Here is a 23,312-nt window from a genome sequence, read left to right on the forward strand (position 1 = left end):
AGCCTGGGCAACAGAGCAAGACTCCATCTCGAAAATAAAATAAAATAAAACAAAACAACAAAAAAACAAAACCAAAACTCCCAGTCACCAGTTTGAGATTTTCTAGTTTATGGAGGATTTGTTACTTCAGTGAAAATGTGAATGAGCTCATGGTTTTGAAATAGTAGGTGTAAGTATAAACTGTTACCTGACCTGCTCAATTTGATTAGCTATAATGCCAAGGAAACACAGCAGAGTCAGTTAGTATGAAACTTTAAATGAATACCCTAGAATGGCAATCTAGATTACCAGAGGGTGTATTCAGTTGGCCTTCTAAATAAAATATTTAGGTATATAAATATAATCTTACATATCTATATTTATAGTGGACTCCAGCACGCATGAAAATCTATAGTGGGCCGGGCGAGGTGGCTCACACCTGTAATCCCAGCACTTTGGGAGGCCGAGGTGGGTGGATCACCTGAGGTCGAGAGTTGGAGACCAGCCTGACCAACATGGAGAAACCCCATCTCTACTAAAAATACAAAATTAGCCGGGCATGGTGGCGCATGCCTGTAATCCCAGCTACTCAGGAGGCTGAGGCAGGAGAATCACTTGAACCCGGGAGGCGGAGGTTGCGGTGAGCCGGGGTTGTGTCATTGCACTCCAGCCTGGGCAACAAACGCGAAACTCCAACTCCAAAAAAAAAAAAAAAAAAAAAAAATCTATACTGGACTCCAGCACGCATGAAAAGCAGAGTAAATGTTAGCACCAGGTAAATGCTGGGACACATAAAAGGAGTTGTCTGTTTTCAAAGGTAGTTGCTAGCAACTGCAGTGTTTTGGGAAAGACTCTTATTCTGAGACCCTCTATCTTGTCAGATACCCATTTCTCCACTTACTCTCTTCATTAATGTTTCCATTTGTGTCATGTTCCCCAGCCCTCCCATACAGGATTTTTCCTTTGAGGCTTTGCTTAAAAATTTATTGTTGGTTCAATACTGTTCAAAAGATACCTACTACTTGGGAGGCTGAGGCAGAAGAATGGCTTGAACCCAGGAGGCAGAGGTTGCAGTGAGCCGAGATCGTGCCACTGTACTCCAGCCTGGCGACAGAGCGAGACTCTCTGTCAAAAAAAAAAAAAAATTTAGACAGGATCTCTCTCACTCTGTCACCCAGGCTGGAGCGCAGTAGCACAATCACAACTCACTGCAGCATCTACCTCCCGGGTTCAAGTGATCCTGTCACCTCAGCCTCCCGAGTAGCTGGGGCTACAGGCACTCACCACCACGCCTGGCTACCTTTTTTTTTTTTTTTTTTTTTTGGTAGAGATGAGGTCTCATGACGTTACTGAGGCTGGTCTAGAGCTCCTAAGTTCAAGTGATCCTCCTGCCTCAGCCTCCCAAAATGCTGAGATTATGGGTGTGAGCCACTATGCTCAGCCTGAACTTCTTCAGACTTTAGGGTCATTCATCTTAACCTTTAATCACTTACTATCTTGTATTGTTATTTAAATGTATCACATGTATATGTCTGATGTAGCTGACCTAGAATACAAGTTTATGAGGGCAGAGACTGCAATTTGTATTTACTCTAAACTTCCCAACAGTTTAAGATCCTCAACATCACCTCCACTTAGGTGATTCACTTCACTAGGAGTACTCACAGGACTCAATGTATTTATTTATTTTTTGAGACAGAGCTTCGCTCTGTCACCCAGGCTGGAGTGTAACGGCGCGATCTCAGCTCACTGCAACGTCTGCCTCCCAGGTTCAAGCCATCCTCCTGCCTCGGCCTCCCAAGTAGCTGGAACTACAGGCCCGCATCACCATGCCCGGCTAATTTTTGTATTTTTAGTAGAGACAGGGTTTCAGCATGTTGGTCAGGCTGCCCTCAAACTCCTGACCTCAAGTGATCTGCTAGACACAGCCTCCCAAAATGCTGAGATTACAGGCATCAGCCACCATGCCCGGCTAATTTTATACTGACAGCATGATTTAGTACAGCAAAAGGACACAAAGCAAAATCAGCAAAAGGAAAGGTGCATGGGACAAAGTCTGTAGGAAACCAGGTGCAAACAAGGTTCCAAGAGTCCTCCCAGTGGTGTCAACAAAGGATATGCTTAATTCCTCCAGCAACAGGTTCAGAGGACGTGGGTAAAATGCGGTCTACCAGAAACACTCATCAGAAACTCAGTGCTTGGGCTTTTTGTTGGGACTAGTCATATAGGCACCCTCTGCCTAACACCTATCAAAATTCCAGACTCCTAGAAGGAAGGCGGGTGCTTAACATACACCATATTGTTTGTACAGCTTAGGTACAGTGAGCTACTCTTATTCAGGAAAAGTTTTGGCTGGGCGCCTTGGCTTATACCTGTAATCTCAGAACTTTGAGAGGCTGAGGTGGGTGGATCGCTTGATTCCAGGAGTTTGAGACCAGCCTGGGCAACATGGTAAAACCACGTCTCTACAAAAGATAGAAAAATTAGCCAGGTGTTGTGGGGCATGCGTGTAGTCCCAGGTGCTGGAGAGGCTGAGGTGGGAGGATCGATTGAGCCCAGGAGGTGGAGGCTGCAGTGAGCCTAGATCATGCCAGTTCACTCCAACCTGGGCAACGGAGTTAGACACTGTCTCAAAAAAAAAAAAATTAAATAAATGAATAAAAGGAGGAAAAGTTTTCTATCACTGTAGGAAACTATTACTGTTATTATTATTTTTGAGATGAGTCTCACTCTATCACCCCAGCTGGAGTGCAGTGGCATGATCTTGACTCACTGCAACTTCCACCTTCCGGGTTCAAGCCATTCTCCTGCCTCAGCCTCCTGAGTGGCTGGGATTACAGGCGCCTGCCACCACGCCCGGCTAATTGTTTTGTATTTTTAGTACAGATGGGGTTTCACCATCTTGGCCAGGCTGGTCTTGAACTCCTGACCTCATGATCCACCCGCCTCAGCCTCCCAAAGTGCTGGGAAACTATTATTTAAGTTCTCAGGCCGGTCGCGGTGGCTCATGCCTGTAATCCCAGCACTTTGGGAGGCTGAGGCAGGTGGGTCATGAGGTCAGGAGATTGAGACCATCCTGGCTAACACGGTGAAACCCCGTCTCTACTAAAAATACAAAAAAAAAAAAAAAAAAAAAAATAGCTGGGCGTGGTGGCGGGCGCCTGTAGTCCCGGCTGTTGGGGAGGCTGAGGCAGGAGAATGGCGTGAACCCAGGAGGGGGAGCTTGCAGTGAGCTGCGATTGCGCCATTGCACTCCAGCCTGGGCAACAGAGCAAGACTCCATCTCAAACAAACAAAAAAAAGTTCTCAGACACTAGCAGCCAAGGTCCAATTTTGCAAGCAGGCCTTTCCAAGGATAGCAGTCTTAGACTTGCTGTGTTAACTCTTCTCTGCACACTCTCCATGAGATCTCAACAAATAATAGATGCTTACTAAATGCTTTAGTGAAAGAAGAAAGACTGAACTCAGATTTTTTTTTTTTTTTGAGACGGAGTCTCGCTGTGTTGCCCAGGCTGGAGTGCAGTGGTGCGATCTTGGCTCACTGCAACCTCCGCCTTCCGGGTTCAAGCAATTATCCTGCCTCAGCCTCACGAGTAGCTGGGATTACAGGCGCCGGCCACCACACCCAGCTAATTTTTTGTATTTTCAGTAGAGCGGGGGCAGGGGGAGGGTGGTCCGGGCGGGGGGGGTTCACCATGTTGGTCAGGCAGGTCTCGAAATCCTGACCTCGTGATCTGCCCACCTCAGCCTCCCAAAGTGCTGGGATTGCAGGCGTGAGCCACCGCGCCCGGCACAGATTATTTTTTATTTTTTATTTTTTTTTGAGACGGAGTCTCGCTCTGTCGCCCAGGCTGGAGTGCAGCGGCGCTATCTCGGCTCACTGCAAGCTCCGCTTCCCGGCTTCACGCCATTCTCCTGCCTCAGCCTCCGCAGTAGCTGGGACTACAGGCGCCCCGCCACCACGCCCACCTAATTTTTTGTATTTTTAGTAGAGACGGGGTTTCACCGTGTTAGCCAGGACGGTCTCGATTTCCTGACCTCGTGATCCGCCCGCCTTGGCCTCCCAAAGTGCTGGGATTACAGGCATGAGCCACCGCGCCCGGCCCAGATATTTTTTTAATACTATTATACAATGAATTAGATCCATTACTCACATAAATATTCTTCTCATTGATTTATGTGTTCCTTATAATTAAAAAATCTACATATTTGGCTGGGCTCGGTGGCTTACGCCTGTAATCCCAGCACTTTGGGAGGCAGAGGCGGACGGATCGCCTGAGGTCGGGAGTTTCTGACCAGCCTGACCAACATGGAGAAACTCCGTCTGCACTAAAAATACAGAATTAGCCTGGTGTAGTGGCACGGGCCTGTAATCCCAAATCAGGAGACTGAGGCAGGAGAATCGCTTGAACCCGGGAGGCGGAGGTTGCGGTGAGCTGAGATCGCGCCGTTGCACTCTAGCCTGGGCAGCAAGAGAGAAACTCCGTCTCAAACAAACAAACAAACAAAAACTACGTATTTTCCAATTAAAGAAAATTTATCTAAATATTGTTACTCTTTTAATTTGAAAACAAATTGTGCTTTTGCTTAAAAAAAAAAAACAGTTTCAACAATCTAAATTTTATAAAAAGCAGATTTGCGCTCCCCATTTTCCCTCTCCACAGCTAACCATTATTAGTATTTTGGCGTGACTAGGCACTGGTGGACACGCCTGTGATCCCAGTACTTTAGGAAGGTGAGGTGGGTGGATTGTATCAGCCCAGGAGTTTGAGACCAGCCTGGGCAACATGGTGAAACTGTGTCTCAAAAAAGAAAAAAAAAAAGAGTTTGGTGTATATCATTTTAGAGTTTTTTCTATGAACATATAAATAGATACGTACAAAATTATAATCTCGGCTTGGCGCGGTGGCTCACACTTGTAATTTCAGCACTTTGGGAGGCCAAGGCAGGTGGATCACCTGAGGTGAGGAGTTTGAGACCAGCCTGGCCAACATGGTCAAACCCTGTCTCTACTAAAAATACAAAATTAGCCGGCGTGGTGTCATGCACCTGTAATTCCAGCTACTCAGGAGGCTGAGGCAGGAGAATTGCTTGAACCCAGGAGGCAGAGGTTGCAGTGAGCTGAGATCGAGCCACTGCATTTTAGCCTGGGCAAAAAGAGTGAGACTCCGTCTCAAAAAAAAAAAAAAAAAAAAAAAAGATTTTCTTACAAGATCCATTTTTCACATAAAATTATGTTGTAAGTGTGTTTTCATCTATTGTTCTACTTGTTCTTTTCAATGCTTACACAGTATTCCATTGTATTGAGATATACAATTTAACCTATTCCTAATCTTTTTCTATTAAAATCTATGGTATATATTTATGGTACAACATGGTGACTATAGCTTATAACAATGTATTATATACCTAAAAGCTGTTAAGAGAGATTTTAGATATTTTCACCACAAAAAATTATATTTGAGGTAATACATATGTTAATTAGGTTAATTTAGCCATTATTCAACATATATGTATTTCAAAACATCATTCTGTACACCATAAATATGTACAATTTTTGTCAATTAAGAAAATAAAAATAGTCCGGGCTAGGTGGCTCACATCTGTAATCCCAGCATTTTGGGAGGCTGAGGCAGGTGGATCAGTTGAGGTCAGAAGTTTGAGACCAGCCTGGCCAACATGGCGAAACCCCATCTCCACTAAAAATACAAAATTAGCCAGGCATAGTGGAATGCACCTGTAATCCCAGCTACTTGGGAGGCTGAGGCGAGAGAATTGCTTGAACCTGGAAGATGGAGGTTGCAATGGGCATAGATCGTGCCACTACACTCCAGCCTGAGCGACAAAGCGAGACTCCCTCTCAAATAAATAAATACATAAATATAAATAAAAACTATGGTATAACAAATATATTTATATCTTTGCATATTTGCAAAGGTATAATAAATATATTTATATCTTTGCATATTTGCATAGGATAAAATTCTAGAAGTAGAATTATTGTGTCAAAGTGAAAATTTCTGGGAACAGATTGTGAAGAACGAGTAAAAATAATAGGCCGGGTGCGGTGGCTCATGCCTGTAATCCCAGCAGTTTGGGAGGCTGAGGCAGGCGGATTGCCTGAGCTCAGGAGTTCAAGACCAGCCTGGGCAACATGGTGAAAACCCCGTCTCTACTAAAATACAAAATTAGCCGGGTGTGGTGGCGTGTGCCTGTAGTCCCAGCTACTCGGGAGGTTGAGGCAGGAGAATTGCTTGAACCCGGGAAGTGGAAGTTGCAGTGAGCCAAGATGGCGCCACTGCACTCCAGCCTGGGCAACAGAGTGAGACTCCTCCATCTCTAAAAATAATAATAATAAATTTCATTTTAGTTCATCCCATTTGTTGACTGATATATGATATTGTACATATCTGAGGGGTATATTTTGATACTTTACTTGCGTACAGTGTGTAATGATCAAATCTGGGCAACTGAGATATTATAGATATCAAGATATATTATAGATATTATAGATATCAAGTATTTATTTATTTTTATTTTATTTTTATTTGTTTATTTATTTTTTGAGAGTCTTGCCTTGTCACCCAGGCTGGCGTGCAGTGGTGCGATCTCGGCTCACTGCAACCTCTGCCTCCTGGGCTCAAGCGATTCTCCTGCCTCAGCCTCCCGAGTAGCTAAGACTACAGGCTCATGCCACCATGGTCGGCTAATTTTTGTATTTTTAGTAGAGACGGGGTTTCACCATGTTGACCAGGCTGGTCTCAGACTCCTGACCTCATGTGATCTGCCCGCCTTGGCCTCCCAAAGTGCTAGGATTACAGCATGAGCCACCATGCCCGGCATTTTTTTTTTTTTTTTGAGACAGGGTCTCACTCTGTCACCCGGGTTGGAGTGCAGTGGCGTGAGGACAGCTCACTGCAGGCTTGACCTCCCAGGGCTCAAGTGACCCTCCCACCTCAGCCTCCCGAGTAGCTAGCACTACAGGACCGTGCCAGCATGCCCAGATAACTTTTTATATTTTTTGTATAGAAGGAGTCTCATTTTGTGGCCCGTGCTGGTCTCCGACTCCTGGGCCATGTCGCCCAGGCTGGTCTTGAGCTCCTGGCCTCAAGCGACCTGCCCACCTCGGCCTCTCAAAGTGCTGGGATTACAGGCAGGAGCCACTGGACTCAGTCTTATAGGGGAGCACATTTTAAACAACAGTCTTGTGTTAACATTGGATGGCAGAACATTTAAAAAAATTTTTTTGAGATGGAGTTTTTGCTCTGTTGCCCAGGCTAGAGTGCAGTGGTGCAATCTTGGCTCACTGCAACCTCTGCCTCCTGGGTTCTAGCGATTCTCCTGCCTCAGCCTCCTGAGTAGCTGGGATTACAGGCGTGTGCCACCACGCCCAACTAATTTTTGTAGCTTAAGTAGAGACGGGGTTTCACCATGTTGGCCAGGCTGCTCTCGAACTCCTGACCTCCAGTGATCTGCCCACCTCAGCCTCCCAAAGTGCTGGGATTACAGGCATGAGCCACCATGCCCGGTCAGGTGGCATAACTATTAATCTCCATTTTACTGTCTGACTTTGTCTTTTTTTTTTTTTTTTTTTTTTAAAGACATGGGATCTCACTATAGTGCTCAGGCCGGTCTCTAACTATTGGGCTTAAGCAATTCTCCCACCTTGGCCTCCCAAAGTGCTAGGGTTACAGAGGCATGAACCACTGTTCCTGGCCTCTGACTTTGTCTTTTAAAAGGGAAATGGTTTCAATTTAAATTAATATGGAATGGCTTTGGGCAACCTAAAATTAAGAGATATCAAAGTTATGTATTTTGCCTATCACTTAATAACCCATGACCTATTTATGAACATTAATTTAAGTGATAATAAATAATTTGGATTGAAAAGGAAAGCATAAAATCAACACATTTAAAAACTGAAAATCACCGCCACTGTGGCATGCACCTATAGTCCCAGCTATTTGGGAAACTGAGGCAGGAGAATATCTTGAGGCCAGGAGTTCGAGGTTGCAGTGTTCTAAGATTGCTCCTGTGAATAGTCATTGCACTGCAGCCTGGACATTGTATGGAGAACCCATCTCTAAAAAGATAGAAAAAACATTTAAAAAATTAAGACTGAAAATTAGGACGTTTTAGGAAAAAATCTAAATATAGCCTCATATAAGAAGTGGCAGAAACAATTGGCAATTTAAGGATTTGAAATGTCAGTAAGGTTGCCTTTTCATTAATTCTTATTATCCTCTCTCTCTTTTTTTTTTTTTCCTTGAGATGTAGTCTTGCTGTGTTGCCCAGACTGGAATGCAGTGGCGCAATCTCGGCTCACTGCAACTTCCACCTCCTGGGTTCAAGTCATTCTCCTGCCTCAGCCTCCTTAGCAACTGGTATTACAGGTGCGTGCAGCCACACCCAGCCAATTTTTTTTTGTATTTTTAGTAGAGACAGGGTTTCACCATGTTGGCCACGCTGGTCTGGAACTCCTGACCTCAAATGATCCACCCACCTCGGCCTCCCAGAGAGATGGGATTACAGGTGTGAGCCAGCACGTCCAGTTTTATTATTCTTATTGTTGAGATCACTTGTGTATCATAAAAATCAAAGGAACACACTATATTCATGCCTTTCAAAAACCCATTTGGTATGTTCCTTGATATACCAAAATGTATTTATTTATTTTTTTTGAGATGGAGTCTTGCTCTGTCACCCAGGCTGGAGTGCAGTGGCACAATCTCATTCACTGCAAGCTCTGCTTCCCAGGTTCACGCCATTCTCCTGCCTCAGCCTCCTGAGTAGCTGGGACTACAGGTGCCCGCCACCACGCCCGGCTACTTTTTTTTTGTATTTTTAATAGAAATGGGGTTCACCGTGTTAGCCAAGATGGTCTTGATCTCCTGATCTCGTGATCCACCCACCTCCGCCTCCCAGAGTGCTGGGATTACAGGCATGAGCCACCGCGCCCGGCCATATATACCAAAATTTCTGAGATGGGTGGTAAGATTGCTTGGGCATGTTGTTTGGTAGTAGAGACAAGGGAGCTACAGGTAGAGTGGTTGCCTTCCAATATTAGCCACAAAGAGATATTTCTCTTATTTCTCTGGAAAGTGACTTACCTAACCTGGAACATATATTTCTAGGTCTTCTTGAGAGGTGGTTGGGTGTCCCTCCCCACACATTGTACTCAGAGGGCCCATTTACACTCAATAAATTCTATGTATTTATTTGCAAATACATTTTTGTATGTGAGTGTTGGGGGTGGGGTGGGGTAGGTGGGTGTGGGTGGGTGCTGGATCAAGTTCTTAATTTTTCTGAACAGTTTCTTTCCTGCAAATTATTTTAAAACAACAAAGTAAAAAGCTAATGAAGGGCCCGGCATGATGGCTTACAAAGTGCTGTAATCCCAGCACTTTGGGAGGCCGAGGTGGGTAAATCGCTTGAGGCCAGGAGTTTGAGATCAGTCCGGCCAACATGGGAAAACCCCCTCTCTACTAAAAATACAAAAATCAGCTGGGTGTGTTGGCATGTGCCTGTAGTCCCAGCTACTTGAGAGGCTGAGGAAGGAGAATCGATTGAACCTGGAAGGTGAAGGTTGCAGTGAGCCAAGTTTGCGCAACTGTATTCCAGCTTGGGCAACAGAGTGAGATCCTGTCTCAAAAATAAATAAATAAATGAATAAAATTAAAAAGCTAATGAAGTGGCTTGATAAGTAATGTAGATAAGACAAAATGAATTTCAATTACATTTGTGTAACTTCAGTTTACAAAGCAGTTTCATCTTTTTTTTTTTTCTTCAAGACAGGGTCTTGCTGTGTTGCGCAGGCTAGAGTACAGTGGTGTGATCAGGGCAGCCTAGACTCTTCCAAGCGATCCTCTCGCTTCCGCCCCTGAGTAGCTGGGACTACAATCGTGCACTACTATGTCCGCCCAATTTTTCATATTTTTAGTAGAGATGGGTTTTTCCCATGTTGCCCAGGCTGGTCTTGAACTCCTGAAGTCGAGCAATCCACCTGCCTCGGCCTCCCAAAGTGCTGGGATTACAGGCGTGAGCCACTGTGCTTGGCTCAGTTTCCTCTATCTTATTTCATTTGATCCTCCTTATGAAATAAAAATTATCCCAATTTTACATGCAAAAAAACCCTGAAGCTTGGCTGGGCACAGTGGCTCATGTCTTTAATGCCAGCACTTTGGGAGGCCGAGGCAGGTGGATCACCTGAGGTCAGGAGTTTGAGATTAGCCTGATTAATATGGTGGAAGCCTGCCTCTACTAAAAATACAAAAATAAGCCGGTTGCGGTGGTGTGTGCCTGTAGTCCCAGCTACTTGGGAAGCTGAGACAGGAGAATTGCTTGAACCCAAAAGGTGGAGGTTGCAGTGAGCCGAGATCACGCCACTGCACTCCAGCCTGGGTGACTGAGTGAGACTCCGTCTCAAAAACAAACAACAACAACAACAAAAACCCTGAAGCTCAGAGGAGTTAAAAGATTTGCCTAATTCCACATGGCAAACAAGGAACCAGGTTTTATTATTTATTTATTTAAGACGGAGTCTCCCTCTGTCCCCCAGGCTCGAGTGCAGTGGCATGATCTTGGCTCACTGCAACCTCTGCCTCCCACGTTCAAGTGATTCTCCTGCCTAAGTCTCCCGAGTAGCTGGGATTACAGGCGAACGCCACCTTGGCCATCTAATTTTTGTATTTTTGGTAGAGACAGGGTTTTGCTGTGTTGGCCAGGCTGGTCTCGAACTCCTGACCTCTGGTGGGCCACCCGCCTCAGCCTCCCAAAATGCTAGGATTACAGGCCTGAGCCACTGCACCGGGCCAGGAGATACAGATACTTTGTAAGTAATTTTCAGATATGTAAAGCAGAACAGCCTGGTTAATGAAACATTGCCATTTAAAGCACTAGTAATTCATCAGCACATGTTCATGACATAACATGGTACTGTATATCACAATAGATTGGGTGTAACATTTCAGTTCTTTGGATGAGTCTTTTTGATTTCATAGTGATTTTTTTTTTTTTTTTTGACAGTCTCACTCTGTCGCCAGGCTGGAGTGCAGTGACGCAATCTTGGCTCACTGCAACCTCCGCCTCCTGGGTTCACGCCATTCTCCTGCCTCAGCCTCCTGAGTAGCTGGGACTACAGGCACCCGCCGCCATGCCCGGCTAATTTTTTGTTAGCCAGGATGGTCTTGATCTCCTGACCTCGTGATCTGCCCGCCTCGGCCTCCCAAAGTGCTGGGATTACAGGCGTAAGCCACTGCACCTGGCCGTTGCTTTTCTTATAGAGCCCTTTCTTACTGAGCAATATGCCTCCTTGTATTATAAAATCTTTCTGATAATGCATTAGAATTTTTTTTGTAATTTAGTAAAAGTGCTTTCCGTGTTACTTTATTCAAAGCTAGTAAGTACTTTCCTGAGTTTTGTAGTAACTAGGTGTAAAAATGATGTGTTGCAGCTTTGCAGTTTTCAAAATATTTTAGATACTGTTATTAAACTATGAACTTTCTTAACATCACTCTGTTGCTGGATTACGGACACTGTCATTTGACTAATATTGACCCTCTTTACCTCACCCACGTGGATACACACCTCCTGTAGTTGCTTTGCCTAACAATGTCCCTTTGGGTCTGTAAGATTCTGTAAACTGTGCAATCTTCATGATTTTCTGTACGACATATATATCTTTTTAATTGAGACAGGGTCTCACTCTGTTGCCCAGGCTGGAGTGCAATGGCGCAATCTTGGCTCACTGTAACCTCCGCCTCCTGGGCTCATGCAATCCTCCCACCTCAGTGTCCCAAGTAGCTGGGACTAGAGGTCCACACCGGGCTAATTTTTGTATTTTTTTGTAGAGATGGGTTTTCACCATGTTTTCCAGATTGGTCTCAAACTCCTGGACTCAAACAATTTACCCGATTTAGTGCTGGGATTACCAGGTGGGAGCCACTGTGCCTGGCTTGTTCTGTATAACTTAACTCACTGGCAAGAATACAACATTGGACCTTTCAACCACTTAGAACAATTTTTTTTTTTTGAGATGGAGTCTTGCTCTGTCGCCCAGGCTGAAGTGCAGTGGCATGATCTCCGCTCACCGCAACCTCTGCCTCCCGGGCTCACGGGATTTTCCTGCCTCAGCCTCTGGAGTGGCTGAGATTATGGGTGTGAGCCACCACACCCAGCTAATTTTTTGTATTTTTAGTAGAGACAAGGTTTCACCATATTGGCCAGGCTGGTCTCTAACTCCTGACCTCAGGTGATCCATTAGCCTCTGCCTCCCAAGTGCCTTATAAGCATGAGCCACCGCGCCCAGTCAGGAACAACATGTTTTAAATGGACAGTTGCAGAATTGTGGAGTGTTTTTATATTAATCTTTTGGTAATGCAATTAGCAATATGTTTTGTATGTATGACTTAATAAATCCTTGAATCATTAAAAAAATAAAGAATAGCCGGACGCGGCGGCTCATGCCTGTAATCCCAGCACTTTGGGAGGCCGAGGTGGGCAGATCACGAGGTCAGGAGATCAAGACCATTCTGGCTAACACAGTGAAACCCCATCTCTACTACAAATACAAAAAAATTACCCGGGAGTGGTGGCAGGCGCCTGTAGTCCCAGCTACCCGGGATGCTGAGGCAGGAGAATGGCGTGAACCTAGGAGGCAGAGCTTGCAGCGAGCTGAGATCGCGCCACTGCACTCCAGCTTGGATGACAGAGCGAAACTCCGTCTCAAAAAAACAAAACAAAACAAAAAAAAAACAAAACAAAAAAGAATAAAGTCTTTGCCTTTAAACAACTCAAAATCTAATTGTGTTTACACATAACCAAAATATAAAGCAGAATGAGCTAAGTACTATAAATGGCTGTGTAGGAAGCTGATGAAAGAAGTCCTGAACAAAATTTGGTGGAAGTCCAAATAAGAGTTAAATGTTCTTCTCATTTTCTTTCTATTTTCTTTTGAGACAGGGTCTTGCTCCGTCGCCTAGGCTGGAGTGCAGTGGTGTGATTATAGTTTACATCTCAACCTCCCTGGGCTCATGTGATCCTCCAATCTTTGCCTCTGAGTAGCTGGGACTATAGGTATGCATCACCACACTCAGCCGATGTTTAATTTTTTTGTAGAGACGAGTTCTTACAATATTGCCCAGGCTGTCTTCTCATTCTTTTAATTTACCCCTCTCCAGACAGTACACGTTACTGCAAATTTCTGTTACAATCATGTTTCCAAGTCATCTTTAGAATAATTAATTTCACATTAAAACTCAGCATTCTGCAGTATCTTCAATTAATTTTATACTTCCTATTTCTTCCTTTAAAAAAATAATTTATTTAATCATTAAAAAAAATTGCAGACGGGGATCTTGCTGTGTTGGTCAGGTTCATTGTGAACTCCTGGCCTCGGCCTCCCAAAGTACTAGGATTACAGGCGTAAGCCATCACACCCAGCTCTCTTTCTTTTTCTGAGACAGGTCTTGGTCTGTCATCACAGCTTACTGCAGCCTCCACCTCCCAGGCTCAAGCAATCCTCCTGCCTCAGCTTCCAAGTAGCTGGAACTATAGGCATGTGCATCACGACCCGCTATCAATTAGTGAGTTTTAAATGCGAAAACTTCAGTGAAGCTTTTTGGTAAATCACATCAGTATCTCTTACCTAGATGGATGGAAACCTGGATGACAGCTGATTATTCTGTGCTGCTCCCTTCAGTAAACATTTTTATGTCTTTTCTCTTTTTGCTTTCGAAGTATCAGTGCATATATTAATATCAAATTTTGACTACGAACCAGCCCAACTTAATATGTATTCTGCACCTACAATGTATTAAGCATGTTGTGAAGTATAAAGATATCTAAGACATGGTCCCCTGCCCTGAAGGAGCTCTTCTAGTTTACCACTTTACCAAAACTGTCAGTACTTAGAAAATGTAAATTAAGGGCTGGGCGCAGTGGCTCATGCCTGTTATCTCAGCACTTTGGGAGGCTGAGGTGGGCGGATCACTAGGTCAGGAGTTTGAGACCAGCCTGACCAACATGGTGAAACCCTGTCTCTATTAAAAACACAAAAATATGCCGGGAGCGGTGGCTCACGCCTGTAATCCTAGCACTTTGGAAGGCCGAGGCAGGCGGATCACAAGGTCAAGAGATCGAGACCATCCTGGCCAACATGGTGAAACCTTGTCTCTACTAAAAATACAAAAATTAGCTGGGTGTGGTAGCGCGCGTCTATAGTAACAGCTACTCGGGAGGCTGAGGCAGGAGAATCGCTTGAACCTGGGAGGCGGAAGTTGCAGTGAGCCAAAAAAAAAAAAAAAAAAGAGGGTCACTGCACTCTAGCCTGTCGACAGAGTGAGACTCCATCTCAAAACAAAAACAAAAACAAAAACAAAACAAAACATGCCCACACACACAAAATAGCTAGGCGTGGTGGTGTGTGCCTGTAATCCCAGCTACCCAGGAGGAGGCTGAAGCAGGAGAATCGCTTGAACCAGGGAATCGGAGGTTGTAGTGAGCCGAGATCACGCCTCTGCACTCCAGCCTGGCCACAGAGCGAGACTCTGTCTCAAAAAAAAAAAAAAAAAAAAAAAGTCCCAATCATTCTCTACTTGTATGTATGCCCTTTTTATTTCACACTCTTGAAAAGCATTTAATCTTAATTTAATATATCTACTAGGCAATTTATACATCCTGCACATATGCATACACGTTTGCATCAGCATTACATGAAAAATCTTCAAAGTTCCACATGACAGCTGTCACCAATCACAATACTATTTAAGTATACACTGCGAAACTTTAAAAACTTACTTATATGTCTAGCTCTTAACCAAATTTTATTTACTTTAGATCTGTATCCACGATTTTTTAGAGTAGCAATATTAAGTTGTAGTCTAACGCCAGCTGGAAGTAAAACTCAATGGTACATCATATTTCTGTATATGTAGTCACAATTTTTAATTTTAATGGCTTATATTCCACCATATTGTTATGCCATCATTTACTCCAAATGTTTTCAAGTTTTCATATTACAAAGTGCAATTACAAATATAATTGTGTCAAAGGCAGGAAGTTTGCGTGTTATCACTTTTGTTTACATTAAAATAAATTGAATTTATTGGAATTTTTAAAAATCCAAGTAAAGAGATGTTCTTTGCTATTTACACACTGTGTAGGAGGCAAATTATCCTATGTACGTTTTACAACTACATTACTATCAGTAGGACCACGGTTTGGAAAGCCAGTTGCATACTGCTAATCTAATACAAATGTAAGGTGGCATTAACATCGCATATTCACAGATTTAAGGGCTTGAATAAAAGCTGATCAGGAAATCCCCAAAACTGCTTCTTCCCCCATCTTTGGCTTTACAGTAAAACATTGACATTCTTTCAGAGACTGTCAGACTGGGCTTATAATTTTCTAGTAAGAACCACTCAGTGAGGAAGTTCAGTTGGTAGAGGAAGAGCTTCAGCAGATGCTTTGAGGCAGCACCGAGGTTTGATCCGGCCGATCCCCTTCCAACTGGGCTGGTCACTTGGTCTGCAGCTGGGGTGGCGCTCTTCGTGGGTGGGTAGGATGAAGGAAGATTGTAGCTCGTAGCTTCCGAGGCCAGACCTTGGCCAGGACTCACGCGGACGGCAGAGAGCCTCGGGGACTGACGACGGTTCTGCGCGCCTCCCAGCTTCTTGTCCGCCGGGAGGTTCTGCGCAGGCGCGGCAGTCGTGCGACAGCCGTCACTTACGGCCGGAGCTGTTTGTGCTGGGAGCTGGTAGCGCGGTGCGGGGCTATTAAGAACGAACGGCTTGGGCGCGGGTAATCAGCTCCCTTTCCCCCACTTTCTCACTTATTCTAGGTACTTGGGACTGTCGTAGAGTTTCCAGACCCCATGTAGGCGGCCAGTCGTCGACTGTCCCACTCTGCTGCTTTACTGCTCGTGGTGCTCCCGCGCCCAGGTGGGGGTGAGGGGCGGGGTCCGGGGCTGGGCTGCACTCCATCCTGGAGTCTTCGTGTTGAAATCTCCCAGGTAACTCGCGGCTCTTCTTGTTTTCCAAGACTGGTATCCGGGGACTGTGACTTGCAGGGTCCGCCATGGAGCCAGAGCAGATGCTGGAGGGACAAACGCAGGTATCAGGAGGCCGTGGATTCAGGGTGGCGGTGTGCAGGGAGGCAGCGAGAAAGGGGGGACTTATATCTCTGTGACCGGTGTTTTGTTTTCTAGGTTGCAGAAAATCCTCACTCTGAGTACGGTCTCACAGACAACGTTGAGGTAACTCGCCAAGTTCCTATGCCTCATCTGTGTTGTCTCTTGCAAGCTGGAGAAAACTTGGGATCTGCTTTTACTAGGTTGCTATGCACAAGGGAAAACTTTGTTATCGTGAAATGAATAGTATCAAGTTATGGGTAGCTTGTTTTATTAGCAGTACTAATGCTTCTTGGTGTACAGACGTACAAATTAGGTTTGAGTCAAAGGATTGAACTTTTATTGCGAAACACATATTTTTGAGGGATACTGTCTGAATCATTTTGCTTGGTGGCTTTTAATCGATCTTTTGGGATGTTGCTACGTAAAAACCGCATATTAAAATTAAGAAACCCTTCGCCGGGCGCGATGGCCCACGCCTGTAATCCCAGCACTTTGGGAGGCCAAGGCTGGCGGATCACCTGAGGTCAGGAGTTCCAGACCAGCCTGACCAACATGGTGAAACCCCGTCTCTACTAAAAATACAAAACTTAGCCGGGCATGATGGTGGATGACTGTAATCCTATCTGTTCGGGTGGCTGAGGCCAGAGAATCTCTTGAATCTGGAAGACAGGTTGCAGTGAGCTGAGATCGCGCCGCTGCACTACAGCCTGGGCGGCAGAGTGAGACTCCGTCTCAAAAAAAAAAAAAAAAAAAGTAAAAAATAAAATTAGGAAACCTGTTGGTCTTTGTAGCAGAATAGTGACCTGGTGGAGTCAACATTTAATAAATATTTATTTCTTTTTAGAGTTCAGTAACTCCTGGGCTGGAGTGAGAGTATTGCTGGAGCTGGGGAGGTTGAGGCTGCAGTGAGCTATGATCGCACCACTGCGCTCCAGCCTGGGTGTCAGCATGTGACCCTGTCCCTATTTCCCTCCCCCCGCCCCCCCCCCAAAATAAGGCCGGACGCGGTGGCTCACCCTTGTAATCCCAGCACTTTGAGGGCCAAGGCGAGCTGATCACCTGAGGTCAGGAGTTCCAGACCAGCCTGGCCAACATGGTGAAACCTCGTCTCTGCTAATCCCAGCTACTCGGGAGGCTGAGGCAGGAGAATCGCGAATCGCTTGAACCCGAGAGGTGGAGGTTGCAGTGAGCCGAGATCATGCCACTGCACTCCATCCTGGGTGATAAAGCGAGACTTTGTCAAAAAAAAAAAAAAAAAAGAAAGAAAGAAAGGAAATGAGCAATACAACTTAATTCTACTGCAAAAATGCCAACCTGCCTAGGTTGAAAATACAGCTCCCAACATACTTTCTGGTGATCTTGAACAAGTTACTGAACTTCTCTGAGCCTTATGGGGCTGAAGATACAAGCAAATTACTTAAGAGTGTGTGTGGCAGATAGTAAAATATTAGAATTTTTTTTTTTTTTTTTGAGACGGAGTCTTGCTCTGTCGTCCAGGCTGGAGTGCGGTGGTGCGATCTCGGCTCACTCGTGCCTCAGCCTCCCGAGTAGCTGGGACTACAGGCACCCGCCACCATGCCCGGCTAATTTTTTGTATTTTTTTTTAGTAGAGACGGGGTTTCACTGTGTTAGCTAGATGGTCTCTGTCTCTTGACCTCATGATCCGCCCACCTTGGCCTCCCACAGTGCTGGGATTATAAGTGTGAGCCACCATGCCTGGCCAAGGCTAAAAAAATATTAACAGCTATTACTATTATTACTGTGCTTAGAAATGCTGTTACTCTCATTTATTCAAACTGAATCACACATGTCTTGTATTTTTTAATAAAGCATACAGGCTGGGCGTGGTGGCTCATGCTTGTAATCCCAGCACTTTGGGAGGCCGAGGTGGGCAGATCACTTGAGGTGAGGAATTCAAGCCTGGCCAACATGGTGAAACTCCGTCTCTACTGAAAATACAAAAATTAGCCAGGCATGGTGGCAAGTGCCTGTAATCCCAGCTACTCAGGAGGCTGAGGCAGGAGAATTGCTTGAACCCCGGAGGCAGAGGTTGCAGTGAGCCGAGATTGTGCCACTGCACTCTAGCCTGGGTGACAGAGTGAGACTCTGTCTCAAAAAAAAAAAAAGTTGTCTGGGCATGGTGGCTGGTAAATCGCTTGAGCTCAGGAGTTTGAAACCAGCCTACAAACCCTGTTTCTACAAAAAAATAGAAAAATTGGCTGGGTGTGACGGTACGTGCCTACAGTCCCCAGCTACTTGGGAGGCTGAAGCAGGAGGATCACTTGAGCCTGGGAGGCCGAAGCTGCAGTGAGCCCTAATTGCACCACTGCACACCATCCTGAGTGAGACAGGGAGACCTTGTCTCAAAAGCAAAAAAGATATGTACTTTAAAGATATGTAAACAATACAAAAAAAGAAGAATTTTACATTTATCCACGTATTGACCATTTCTGGAGATCTTCATTCTTTTGTGTAGGTCTAGATTTCCATCTTTCCAAAAGGTATCATTTTCCTCCTGCCCAAAGGGCTTCCTTGAACATTTCTTGTAGTTCACATCTGCTGGTAAGAAATTCAGCTTCTGAATGTCTGAAAAAGTCATTATTTTGCCCTTGTTTTTAGAAGATATTTTTGCTAGTTGTAGATTTGCTTCACAGTCTTCTGGCGGACATTGTTTCTGAAAAGAAGCTTGCTATCGTTCCTATCTTTGCTCCTCAATAAATAATGTCTTCTCTCTTGCTACTTTTGAGATTTTCTTTATATCAGTGTTTTAAAGTTATTTGGTTGTGGCGTGCCTTGGTGTAGTTTTTTTTCTTCTTTTTTGAAACAGAGTCTCGCTCTGTCTCCCAGGCTGGAGTGCAGTGGTGCAATCTCGGCTCACTGCAAGCTCTGCCTCCTGGGTTCACACCATTCTCCTGCCTCAGCCTCCCGAGTAGGTGGGACTACAGGCACCCGCCAACCACGCCCAGCTAATTTTTTTGTATTTTTAGTAGAGACTGGGTTTCTTTTTTTTTTTCTTGAGACAGTGTCTTGCTCTGTTGCCCAGGCTGGAGTGCAGTGGCATGATCTTGGCTCACTGCAAGCTCCGCCTTCCGGGTTCACGCCATTCTCCTGCCTCAGCCTCCTGAGTAGCTGGGACTACAGGCGCCGCCACCACGCCCGGCTAATTTTTTTGTATTTTTAGTAGAGACGGGGTTTCACCGTGTTAGCCAGGATGGTCTCGATCTCCTGACCTCGTGATCCGCCAACCTTGGCCTCCCAAAGTGTTGGGATTACAGGCGTGAGCCACCGCACCCGGCCAGTTTTTTTCTTTTAATACTTCTGCTTAGGATTCATTGAGCTTCTTGGATCTGTGGTTTAGAATTTTCATCATACTTGGAAGAATTTCAGCCATTATTTAAAAAAAATACTTTGCCATGGGACGTGACTCATGCCTGTAATCCCAGCCCTTTGGGAGGCCAAGGTGGGAGGATTCCTTGAATCTAGGAGTTTAAGACCAGCCTGGGCAACATAATGAGACCCCATCTAAAAAAAAAAATTAGCTGGGTATGGTGGTGTGTGCCTATAGTACCAGCTACTTAGGAGACTGAGGTGGGAGGATTGCTTGAGCCTGGGAGGCCAAGGCTGGAGTGAACCAGGATCATGCCAGTGCACTGCAGGGTGGGTGACAGAGTGAGACCCTGTCTCAGAAAAAAAAAAGAAAAAAGATCAGTTTACTTATCCTTTTTTCTTTTTCTTTTTCTTTTTTTCCGAGACTGAGTCTTGCTCTGTCGCCAGGTTGGAGTGCAATGGCGTGATCTCGGCTTACTGTAACCTCTGCCTCCCGGGTTGAAGTGATTCTCATGTCTCAGCCTCCTAAGTATCTGGGATTATAGGCACCCGCTTCCATGCCCGGCTAATTTTTGTATTTTTAGTAGAGGCGGGGTTTCACTGTGTTTGTCAGGCTGGTCTCAAACTGCTGACCTTAAGTAAGCTGCCTGCCTCAGCCTCCCAAAGTGCTGGGATTACAGATGTGAGCCACTGCACCTGGCCTACTTATGCTTTTTTCTATTGTGAACTTATAGAATATATTATAAATTTTTTTTTTTTTTTTTTTTTTTTTTAGTAAGATGAAATCTTGCTCTGTCGCCAGGCTGGTGTGCAGTGGCGCGATCTTGGCTCACTACAATCTCCGCCTCCTGGGTTCAAGCGATTCGCCTGCCTCAGCCTCCCAAGTAGCTGGGAGCCACCACACCCAGCTAATTTTTTGTATTTTAGTAGAGATGAGGTTTCACCATGTTGGCCAGGATGGTCTTGATCTCCTGACTTCGTGATCCACCCGCCTCGGCCTCCCAAAGTGCTGGGATTACAAGTGTGAGTCACCGTGCCCGGCGAAATGTTTTTATTTATTTATTTATTTAATTTTTGTTTTTAAGACCGAGTCTTGCTCTTTCACCCAGGCTGGGGTACAGTGGCATGATCGTAGCTCACTGTAGCCTCAAACTCCTGGTCTTAAGTGATCCTCCCACCTCAGCCTCCTGAGTAGTTGGGACTAGAGGTGTGTGCCAGCATGCCTGGCAGGGATACATTATAATTTTTTTTTTTTTTTTTTAAATGGAGTCTCGCTCTGTCGCCCAAGCTGGAGTGTAGTGGCGTGCTCTCGGCTCACTGCAACCTCTGCCTCCCGGGTTCAAGCGATTTACCTTTTTTTATTTTTCTTTTTTGAGATGAAGTTTTCTCTTGTCGCCCAGGCTGGAAGTGGCGTGATCTTGGGTCAATGTAACCTCCACCTCCTGGGTTCAAGTGACTCTCCTGCCTCAGCCTCCCGAGTAGCTGGAATTACAGGCGTGTGCCACCATGCCTGCCGAATTTTTGTATTTTTAGTAGAGACGGGGTTTTACCATGTTGGCCAGGACGGTCTCAAACTCCTGACCTAAGGTGATCCACCTGCCTTGACCTCCCAAAGTGCTGGGATTACAGGTGTGGGTCACTGCGGCCAGCGTATTATGAGATTTTCTTCCCCTGTGTCACTGGAACACAAACTGTTTCTAGCCTGTGTGAGCTGCAAGGATTGCTCCTCTTGGTGTAATATAGTTTGGATATTTGTCCCTTCCAAATCTCGTGTTGAAATGTGACCCCCAGTGTTGGAGGTGGGGCCTAGTGGGAGGTGTTTGGGTCATGGGGGCAAATCCCTCATGAATGGCATGGTGCCATCTTTTGGTAATGAGTCAGTTCTTACTCTATTAGTTACCATGAGATCTGATTGTTAAAAAGAGTCTGGCACCTACTCTTCTCTCTTGCTCCCTCTCTTGTTATGTGACACACCAGTTCCCCTTCCCTCTCTGTCACGATTCATTGCTCCCTGAAGCCCTCACGAGAAGCAGATGCTGGCGCCATGCTTGTGTAGCTTGCAGAACTGTGGCCAAATAAACCTCTTTTCTTTATAAATTACCCACCCTCAGGTATTTCTTTATAGCAATGCAAATGGACTAACACAAGATGGTTGTTTCCCTGGCCTTGGGTAGTTGACTTATATCCATCTATTGATAAGTATTCACCTGAAGACTGGAAGGCAATATGTTTAGTCTCTTTCTGTGCAGTTCTTGTCTCCATGCGCCTTTCTTCTCTTCAGTGCTCTGCCTTGCAAATTTTAGTTGTTTTGGTCTCCCAGAATTTTCAACTGTCTTCTCAACTCAGGGAGACTACTAGGCTCTGTTCAAGTTCTCTCTCCCTACACTGCATCCTGTAAGTTCTCCAAGCAGAAAGCAGTAAGCTGGGACAGTCATAGTACTCACCTAATTTCTCCCCTTTTTGTGATCACTGTTCTACACTGTCTTATCAGCTCATTGTTTGTTTGTTTGTGTTACTTTGGCTATATCTATTTTTAGGTTAGTTCAAGATTTTGACAAGTGAAATTGAGCATCACAATTGGCACATAGTAGATAATTCATAAATGTTCACATGAAATAAATGGGAGGATTTGGTTAAGAAATTTATTGCAGGAGTTATAGGAGTTTCTTAGGCATTGCTCTTTTTGTTTGTTTGTTTTGAGACGGAGTTTTGCTCTTGTTGCTGGGCTGGAGTGCTGTGGCGCGATCTCGGCTCACCGCAACCTCCGCCTCCCAGGTTCAAGTGATTCTCCTGCCTCAGCCTCCCGAGTAGCTGGGATTACAGGCATGTGCCACCACGCCTGGCTAGTTTTGTATTTTTAATAGAGTTGTGGTTTCTCCATGTTGGCCAGGCTGTTGTTGAACTCCTAACCTCAAGTGATCCGCCTGCCTTGGCCTCCCAAAGTGCTGGGATTACAGGCGTGAGCCACCACGCCTGGCCGCATTGCTCTTTCTTATTGGCTTTCCTATTGTAGGCATTGTAATGTCATGTAACTAACAAGTTAAAATTTTTTTTCTTTTTTTGAGACAGAGACTTTCTCTGTCACCCAGGCTGGAGTGCAACGGTGCGATCTCGGCTCACTGCAACCTCCATCTCCCAGGTTCAAGTAATTCTCCTGCCTCAGCCTCCTGAGTACCTGGGATTACAGGTGCCTGCCACCATGCCTGGTTAATTTTTGTATTTTTAGAGGCGGGGTTTCACCATGTTGGGCAGGCTGGTCTGGAACTCCTGACCTCAGGTGATCCACCTGCCTCGGCCTCCCAAAGTACTGGGATTACAGGCATGACCCACCGCGCCCTGCCAAAAATTAAAAAAAAAGTTATTATTTTTTTGAGATGGAGTCTCACTCTGTTGCCCAGGCTAGAGTGCAGTGGCGCAATCTTGGCTCACTGCAACCTCTGCCTCCGGGGTTCAAGCAGTTCTCCTGCTTCAGCCTCCTGAGTAGCTGGGATTACAGGCGCCTGCCACCATGCCCAGATAAGTTTTGTATTTTTAGTAGAGACGGGGTTTCACCATGTTGGTCAGGCTGGTCTCGAACTCCTGAACTTGTGGTCCAGCTGCCTTGGCCTCCTAAAGTGCTGGGATTATAGGCGTGAGCCACTGTGCCCGGCCTAAAATTATTCTTTTAAAAATGGTAACAGGGTCTCACTATGTTGCTCAAGCTGGTTTCAAACTCCTGCGCTCAAGCAGTCCTCCTGCCTTGGCTTCCCAAAGTACTGGGATTACAGATGTGAGCCACTGTGCCTGGCCCCGAGTAGTTTTTATTGTATACGTATACTGTGACTGGAAGTTAGGACTGTTTTTAGGAAATACACTGTGAGATTTTGAAGTTTGC

General features: G+C 45.3%; 1 protein-coding gene across 3 annotated transcripts in view; it reads left to right on the top strand.

The window, feature by feature from the left end:
• The first annotated feature begins 15,665 nt into the window (after positions 1–15,665).
• Positions 15,666–23,312, top strand: part of DPY30 (dpy-30 histone methyltransferase complex regulatory subunit) — a 28,480-nt gene continuing 20,833 nt past the window's right edge. Inside the window, exons 1-3 of one of the 3 annotated variants that reach the window (XM_063696201.1) lie at positions 15,666–15,780; positions 16,021–16,092; positions 16,187–16,234. In XM_063696201.1, coding sequence (XP_063552271.1) covers positions 16,057–16,092; positions 16,187–16,234 — 84 coding nt within the window. In that variant the 5' untranslated portion in view covers positions 15,666–15,780; positions 16,021–16,056. Of the gene's footprint in view, positions 15,921–16,020; positions 16,093–16,186; positions 16,235–23,312 lie in introns of all 3 variants that reach the window. The other 2 variants (XM_004029069.4, XM_004029070.5) reach the window with 2 other exon arrangements.

This window comes from Gorilla gorilla, chromosome 12, assembly GCF_029281585.2.
Source record: "Gorilla gorilla gorilla isolate KB3781 chromosome 12, NHGRI_mGorGor1-v2.1_pri, whole genome shotgun sequence".
Taxonomy (NCBI): domain Eukaryota; kingdom Metazoa; phylum Chordata; class Mammalia; order Primates; family Hominidae; genus Gorilla; species Gorilla gorilla.